General features: G+C 35.6%; 1 protein-coding gene across 1 annotated transcript; it reads left to right on the forward strand.

The window, feature by feature from the left end:
- Window positions 1-6,634: 6,634 nt before the first annotated feature.
- LOC132564616 (acetylcholine receptor subunit beta-like) lies at window positions 6,635-7,972 on the forward strand. Its single transcript, XM_060229263.1, has one exon. It carries the CDS (start codon window positions 6,635-6,637, stop codon window positions 7,970-7,972), a length of 1,338 nt encoding a protein of 445 aa, XP_060085246.1.
- The last annotated feature ends 1,206 nt before the right edge of the window (window positions 7,973-9,178 follow it).

Consider the following 9,178-nt stretch of genomic DNA (forward strand, 5'->3'; position numbering starts at 1 on the left):
TTATCTAAATTTTCATTAAAGTTGTCGAAAAAATATATTAAATAATGTTCTTATTTAAGTTTCATTGAATATGAAGTAACCACGCTGAAATATATTTCAACCTGTCACAATAATCTGTCTTCAAATGACGGACTATTTGCTTGTATCACGTCAAACGATATGATGACAAGAAACGAAACGAAAGTTTCCATGCTATAGCAAAAGAGATGCGTGAATTGAAATATAAGGGTTGAATCTTGCTTGTGTCGATTTCATGGGATGATGAATTGAATTGGTCTTGAGATAAATTTAATGAACTGCAAAGCAGTTCATGTTGAATTTGTCTCAAGACCAACTCAATTCATCATCCCATTAAATCGACATAAACAAGATTCAATCCTTAAATGAACAACAGAATGTTGTGATATCGTGGTAATGTAAGCAGGTAGTGTTTAAGACATTTTTTTTATCAGAAGAAGTGACATATTGGAGATGAATAGCAGTACCAGGTTAACCGTAGTGAAGTGTCTTGATAAGATGGTGTAATATACACAGCATTGAATGTATTCATCGTATTTGTATTGGATGAACAGCAATACCAGGCTAACCGTTGTTAAATGTATTTTGGAAATGATGTGACATAATAAGCACAGCTTACAATTGCAGTCATCAGAAGTACAAGGAAGGACAATAGCAACACTCTGTCCATCGGCCCACCTTACTCACTTTGCGTTACCGTAGTTAATGGATCTGTCCTCAACCTTAAAATCAAACCTTAAAATCACCCGATTTCTGCTGTTTCATTGATAAACGATTTTTGTGAATTCCACATAGGGATTCGCTCTTCATTCTCTGCCATATGAAATTTCTGTCTAACTATAATAGAGAAGACAATAAATGCATTATACACAACATAACAGATGAGGTCCTGGGTAAAGATTGACACTGGATTTGTGACAGGGAGTTTCTCTAATATCAACGTCATGTATACAGAAAACGAGAGAAACAACCTATATTTATAAATATTGACACGCGCTTCCCAGAGCAAGACAATCGGTGTCGAAGGCTCGTTATGATGACCTCATTGAAAGATCATTCTAAAGGCAGGTTATCACTGTAAAAGGAACAAGCTAGTATTTTCATTAGCAGCACCTCGAACTTTACCGTCCAAAACTCTATCTTCATTGTGGTATTTCTGATTGCGTTGTTTAGCGTAAGCAATTGATTTCACACTTGTTCAGTCAAACGTCACATAAAAGACTTTGTTAGCGAACACATTGCAGCGCATAAACTGATCAATCTATGTAATAGTAAAATATGATGGGGTTGCCATATTTCCATATATGTTCTGAAAGCATTAATGAAAAAAACGTTTCATTCAATAGATACGAAAATTGGGTTAGTTTGATATCTATTTGGACGGAGAAGATTGCTATAGTTCTGAAGAAGATGATTATAAAAATTGACATCAGATGATTCAAACGTCAAATTACTGAATTTCCGAAAGTGTTTGATATGGCAAATGACATTCTAAAGACAAAAAGAATGATGACAAAATACTCAGGTAGATGGAAATGCTGCTTATCATTACGATAATGTGTTTGTCAGTATTGTTAGTCGGCAAGGAGAGTTCATTATCTGTATGATGAACACAAAATGGTAAAGATCACAAATATAAGTGATTATTCTGCCATTTAGATTAATAAAGTTGAGGATCCTTGACAACTGTTTTATCACCAATGTATGCACAATAACTTTCAGGTATGACCGCACAACTTTCAAGAAATGTGCGGCAAGGCCGTAAAATTTGTTACAAGAAGACGTCACGTGACAGCTTCAGAGACTGCCCGAGCAATTAGAATACTGTATGCAGGACAATCATAACTGTCTGTAGCTGCACACTTCAATGTGGTCACAGTGTCATTTCTTGATCATGAAATCGCTTTCAGATGACCAGAAACGTCACCGATAGAACTCGAATGGAATAGGAAAGCCCTTCAGGATCGTTATCTAATTACGTATTATCAGAAATCGGTTTTGCAAGTTCCTAAAGGTTGAATAGCGACTTTTGTCAAGCAACAGGAAGAAGACCTTCTGAAGAAACACTGAGGAATAGATTTCACCGTTCTGGATTACGTGTTCACAGACCCGTGGTATGACTCACACATACCATAGCTTGGAAGCATTGGGCAGCTGCCTTTGTGAATTGGCGGCTACGTCAACGACACCTATCATTTTAAAGGATGAGTCCAGATTTCAACATGACAGGAGGCGTGTTTGGCGTGGGTTTGAGTTAGAGGTATGTTGACTGATGCGTCACTGAACATGACCGTTTCGGTTGGGGCTTGGTAATGTTTAGAGGGGGTTTTTATTGTCGGACTGACTTGTACGTGACTGGAGGCTCACAGGTTTACGATACCGGAATGAAGTACTTCATTCAATGGTAAGAGCCTTTGCGCATGGTGTCGGCCCTGAGATTGTGCTGATGGACGACAGTTCTAGACCACATAGAGATTCACTTTTGAAAAAGTACCTTCAAGTACCTAGTCTTTCACCCAACCTTAACCTGATCGAGCATGCATGGGGCATGTTAAGCAACCAACTGGAACATTTTGAATTTTCAGCGCCATCGAGATTTTATATTTGTTTTAGAAGGATTTGAACATTTTATGTAATCATACGATTCAATGCAATGTATTCAAAGTGGGGAAAAACCGTTTTCTTTTTGCTTGACTTCATTCTTATATTGCTTATTCCAAAAGATTTTGCCTTTCGATACAAATAAATTAACCTTTAAAAAGAGCCTCCAAACTTTTTGTGCCCAGTACATGGTCAATGGTTCAGATTAAGCGCTGATTGGCACAATTGAAGCAGCTGAGAAAATTCCGTTTATGTTCGTTAATAGACAGACATACTAATACTGGTAACCTCGTTTATGACATCCGACAATGAACCATCACTGTCTGTGTACAGGAAATACACCAAATAAAGTAGACAATGTCTTTTCAACGATCTATTACATCAAATGCATTTTGGTTAAATGTTTACATATAATTTAGGGTTAATATTTCACTAATGGAAATGGGGTTATATTTGAATCCTGTCCGGAAACAGCACAACAAATACCATTCATTCATACATTCATTCATTCATTCATTCATTCATAAATCCTTATAGAAGTAAACTATATTGTACATATTATGATTCGTTAAGTGCTGAACATAATACTGATTGATTTGTGAACCTCAAATGTGTTTCCTGTCTCTGATATGTATAATCAGTGACATTGTAAGTATCGCCATTACACTAATGTTGTCGCTTTGATATAAATCTATACAGGATGGCGAGTTATTGATTACATCTTATTACTAACATATTGGATATTTCAATATAATTATACATTTCCTTTTCATCCTAGTCTGTAAAACACCTTCATTACATTGCCAAGGTTATATTCGATATCGCTACCTCTCATTCATATATTTATAGTAAGTAATGCAAAATGGGATGTGAAAAAATATTGCCTTATTCGGGGCCACATATATCAGATAAACCATTTACAGATATCCCATCTTGGCGACCTGTGTTTACGAATACATCACGGACTTTCCCTACTGCATTATCCCATACCTCAACCTTGCTTAAAAGGATTTGAAATGGAACTGTCGATGTTACCTACTTCATGTTTAAGACGTGACTTGTATCGAAACGCTATACAACTTTTGCTTACGTACCCTGTGCTTGAGGAACGAAAGTGTTAACACATTGTCATTGTGCTTACTTAACCGTCGTCTAGGATCCATGATTTCTTCCTTTAAATTTCAGTAAGGATCACACAATCTTCATCTATATTTTACTGTTGAACTTCCTAATATGCTATCAGATAAGATATGCATTAACATACACATATATACTCTGAAACAACACAATGACGTGGTCTACTTGAAAACTTCAGTTTAGAAACACGCAAATTAAGATACTGAAATATAATGAGAATTTGGCCGTTTTCTGTTACTGAAAGAGTCTGTGAGACACCTGGCGCACAATAGCAAAGAGTGATTCCATGGTCCAATTTTCAAAAAATGCACTGGTTTGAACTTATTTGCCTAGTTTGGGCTTCAATGTCGTTCTTTTTTAACATCTCAAACAAAACATGAGACACTTTATACTGATTTAGAATGAAATCTAATTTAAACCGTCATATATGGAATCATTAAATTATCAACACGTGCGTAAATCGTTTGTCCTGACACCAATTAAAGTTTATCGTGCCTCCGCCGAACACACAATGCTATGTTCATAACGAGCACATCTTATTAAAAGTTCACTAATTAGAAAGTTTACAAACACACTGCAGTCATTTGCGTATGATTTCTACCGGCATTAAACAATCATTAATCCATTTTACATCCGACACCCACCTGTCCATTAGATTACACTGGCTTGTTATATAGTTTTCATGCGCTTCATACTCAGATTGTAGCTTTAAGGATATACGTGAACAAATATAACAGTAAACTACGTTAATCAGATCTGACACAAGCCATAAAAAGTCACGAAGCAATGCTCTTAAATGTAAAAGTTGAATTTGCATATAAGGGAATGAATGCTTTTAACAGCAGCGCTATTTTACATCAGAAGTCTGTTTTAGCTAACATTTCTCCATACTTTCAGCAGAAATACCCCTGTGATTTCCTACAGTAACCCCAAACCATTTACATCCAAACTTTTCAACTACAAATGAATGCTGCAAGAACTGAATGTAGATGACCTAAGAAGTACTCCTTTGTCAGCTCGGTCGTATTCTACTTCTACTTATAACTATGGTCCTACTAGGCACAAAGTATCTGGTGAATAAAGCTTAATTCAAACTGTTCAGCTACGACAGCTTAAGTATCGCAAAGCCCTGCCCGTTGATTGGAATAGATTTTCAAGATACTCATGGTTTCCGTTCAAAATATGCCAAAGATTGGGCGAAACGAGATTCACTTTCTGGGTGGGTTAAATCCATTTTGAAAAGGCTCAGCTGCTTGAAATCTAAAATAGAAACAAAACACTTGTCAGCTTTCCTCGATTCTGATGTTAAACCCATATTTCAAGATTTACATGACAAGTACGTTATTGTGACTGTTGTTTAGGGGTCCAATAACTTGATCCTTGTCTGCAAACATTATTTCATTTCCTGCATACAAAAAAGAACAAGGATTGTTTGATAACGGAGGATATCTCGTCTATACAGTATGCTATTTTTCCAAAGAAAAAATACTTGTTCAGCATACTTTGGTACTAAAATTATTTAGATTACCTATTAATGATAAGATGATAAGGATAAGGACCTCTCCCGTATAATTGGATTCCTACATTTCACAAGAATCTATATAAACGACGTTTTAATGCTGGCTCGTCTAGCTCCTCAACCAAACCTTTGTCAATACTAAGAACTCGACAAGGCTTTTGACCGATCTTCAAAACTCTTTTGTAAAACATACTCTTATACAAAAACATTTGATGTTTCCACTCTGCACACCACCATACCAATGCTAAGAAAACTGGAAGAATGCCTTCGTTCTCTTCTTAAGAGCTTTCTTTTTTAGACAGATAACTATACTGAAGTGCATTTCCTGCAAAACAATATATCTAAATAGGACGAAATAAGAAAAATGATCTTATTAAAACAAGTCACAAAGGCCATATAAAGTTTTTAAATAACTATTTCGGATATATTGGCATAGTTCAGATAACAAGAAATATATTGACGCAATTAATCGTATAAACCCCAACAGAAATAGAATTCAAGGAAAAGAACAGCTCTACTACATCAGCCGCTTATCTCGTTCTTTTCCGACAATCAAACCAGTATGAACAACTTTCCAATAAGTTGTATAAGTGTGATCATTTTACTTTCCCTATTGTGAATTTTCCTTCTCTGGAGTGCAACACACCTTCATCCTCATCCTATCGTGTTAACATATCGCAGTAGATTCGATATTCAAGAGTCTGTTCTAATTATCACGTTATCCATCCATGAAATCTTCAATTGCCGGACAAAATCCTAAATCTTTCTTTTGTTCAAATTTTGCCCTAGATCTATTGAATTTGGATTATAATTATGTGTTGATATTTTTCCGTTTTCTTTCTTTTGTCTTTTCTGGGTTTTTTTTTTTTATTATTATTATTATTTAACTCAGTGATAAGATTAATTTAACAACGACACCCACAAAAAAATCTGTAACTTTAAATGAAATACTGTTTAACAATCATTTTCTGGCTGCCTGGATGTCAGATAAAGTAAAGATAGTATAAAATTTACATTGACGACTTCTTTGTTTTTAATCAGACTATGTAAATACAATCCCGTGTCGATACCCATGTTAACACGGGGTAATCGAATCGTTAACTGCTTATTGATTTGCTCAAGAATAACAATAACAGTTGATGTCAATAATGGAACGGAATAACCCAACAACATTAACGATATTTCCTTATAGATATAGTTTGTTGAATGGCATTATTGATATTTGTTCTGCGTGGTAGAGCTTAAAAGCGCCCTCTTTATCATTTACAAAAAAATTGTCAAAAATCAAATACACTGTATGTGCACATAATCCGTTATTTTGAAGTTATCCATCGAGTGAGTAATAGAGACGTGTCAGCAATGGTGACAAACAACAACGAACGTAGGCATCACACTATGAATGCGTGGACCTTTCTGTTCATATTTGCCTGTTTTATGTGCTTTCATGTAAATTGTGACGAGAAAAAGAGTCATGTTGTTGACATCTCCTATGAATCTGTTACCGAGTTACAGCATTTATTGCTACAAAACTACAGCAAAGATTTTCGCCCCATACATAATCAAGGAAGACAAGTAGTGATATCTGTTTTCTGGGAACTACACAGCATAAATGCCTTCAATGAGGTCACAGGAGAGTTCGTAACAAGCTCCAGATTTACAACTGCGTGGGTCAATGAAATGATGAAATGGGATCAATCTTTATACAATACATCTTACATCATTCTTAACAGTGCAAATATATGGATTCCGGTACTTGCTTTCGATAACCCGACTGGAAGTACTGATATCAGGAAGGAATACGAACACGGAACCATTCGTTGTACTCCTAAAGGCAACCATTTCTTTGCGGTAGCGATAAGGACGAGCACAATTTGTCAACCTGACATGCGTTTATATCCGTTTGATCGCCATAATTGCACCATAATAATTTATACACCTGATTATCTAATTCATGAGATTGCCTTAATACCATTCATTCTGACCGATGTTTCTAAATTAATAGTGGTTTCCCAATGGGAGGCTACTAATTTCTACAGCTATAATGACGATACAAGAGATTACAGCCGGCTGGTATTCGGAATTGAGTTCAAAAGAAAACCGGAATTTGTTATCTTTAATCTACTGGCACCAGTTGTCCTCCTGTGCTTGCTCAATATAACAGTATTCCTTCTACCCCCACAGTCCGGGGAGAGAGTGTCCTTCTCCGTCACCATGTTTCTCTCGTTTTCTGTGTACATGACGTTGATATCAGAGAAACTCCCTGTCACAAATCCAGTGTCGATCTTCACCCGGTACCTTATCTGTAATGTCACCTACAGTGCACTTATTCTCTTCTTCACTGTAATTGGACTTAGATTCCATTTGGCGGAAGACGAAAATGAGATTCTTTACGGTTGCCTTCAGCGATTAATCAAAGCCGTATATCTCATTTTTTTCCTTTGTGGAAGACGAAGAAGACAAAAAGAAGATGACCACCAGGTGGCACTCGACAACAAATCTGCTGATACTGTAAGTACCACCGATTCGCTTCCTCCCGTGTTACCCGAAAATCACAGAGATTTGAATAAAGACAAAAACGTAGGAGATATTCTTATGAAAGACTTCGGCAGACTGATTGACAAATTTTGTTTAGTGTTCTTTCTAATGATGATTGTAGCAGGGAATTTAACGTTTGTGTTATATATCGCACTATCTTGATACTTGTTAAATGTTTGTATTGATTTACATACGCTTTAATTTATGTTATATGTATCCTGACTTTATCCTCCTTTCTCTTTACGTCATTAAAGCCCCAATATACGAAAAAATCACTATAAAAAAACAAACTTTATCTTATTTTCCCCGTAATATATGTATCAAAACAAATACTTTCCATGAATTAAGAAAATAAAACTGACTGTTTTCAATTTAACTATGTGGGACCCACAATAATTCATACATTACCGCTCGTAGCGATGACATTGCACATGCGCATATTCCGCGTGTGTAAACATGGCAGACACAGTACAGACGTTCACCAGTCGCTTCCTTTTTTTCCAATCATACATCAGGCCAGTTCTGAATTTTTACATTATAATTGTACGTCGTATCGTTTCTAAACTAATTATTCCTTCTAATAATTTCCCAAAAACTGAATGTTTATCACAGGAATACTTCAAGTCTACGACAAGACTTCGCAAACATGCGTCCTCTACAAGTAGAAACCTCAACTCTCGCGAGATCAGGTCATGAACTTTCCGACGTGGTTCGGCAACAATCGTAATTTCGATGGAGGCTGTTTAAAATGGAGGTGTGTTTACAAATAGCGAGTTTCAACTGCTCATATATCAATACTTTATGCACAAAGTCATGGTAACTATTGTTTGAATAACTTAATTCTAACTATATCTTAGAGAATATATCAATAATTATGTGTGATTCTACATTAAATTTTTGGTGAATGTTACGTATATTGGGGCTTTAAAAATAACATGCCCGTAACTGTGATTGAAAATAAAACTTTATCTGTAAGACTCAATATGTAAAGCATGAGTCTCGTTATTGTACTTGACAAATATATCATTATTCGTACAGGTAAATGTATCGAAAGTCACAAGTTTCAACATTTACCTATGTGACACTTCAAATTCTCTCTGTATAACATATGATATAATGATGTGTGTAGCATGACTTTATAGACAAAGTGTTGAGGAAAACTTTGTGTACATCCATTTTCTATATGTCCATAAAAATAGCTTTCCCATTGCTGTGATTGAAATAAAACTGTGTTTGAGATTGACTCAATTTACAGTATACAACATTGTAACGGGAAGACTTGTTTTGCTTAATTTAGATAACATATCACTGTCAACTGTTTTTAGTATACATGTATTTATTTACAATGATATAAAATGGTCTTAAGTC

The sequence above is a fragment of the Ylistrum balloti genome, unplaced genomic scaffold (assembly GCF_031769215.1).
Source record: "Ylistrum balloti isolate Yb309-2 unplaced genomic scaffold, AGI_CSIRO_Ybal_v1 Utg372424, whole genome shotgun sequence".
Classification (NCBI taxonomy): Eukaryota; Metazoa; Mollusca; class Bivalvia; order Pectinida; family Pectinidae; genus Ylistrum; species Ylistrum balloti.

Excerpts from the sequence above, each read along its gene's own strand:
- LOC132564616 (XM_060229263.1), top strand. The coding sequence starts at position 6,635 with ATGGTGACAAACAACAACGAACGTAGGCATCACACTATGAATGCGTGG.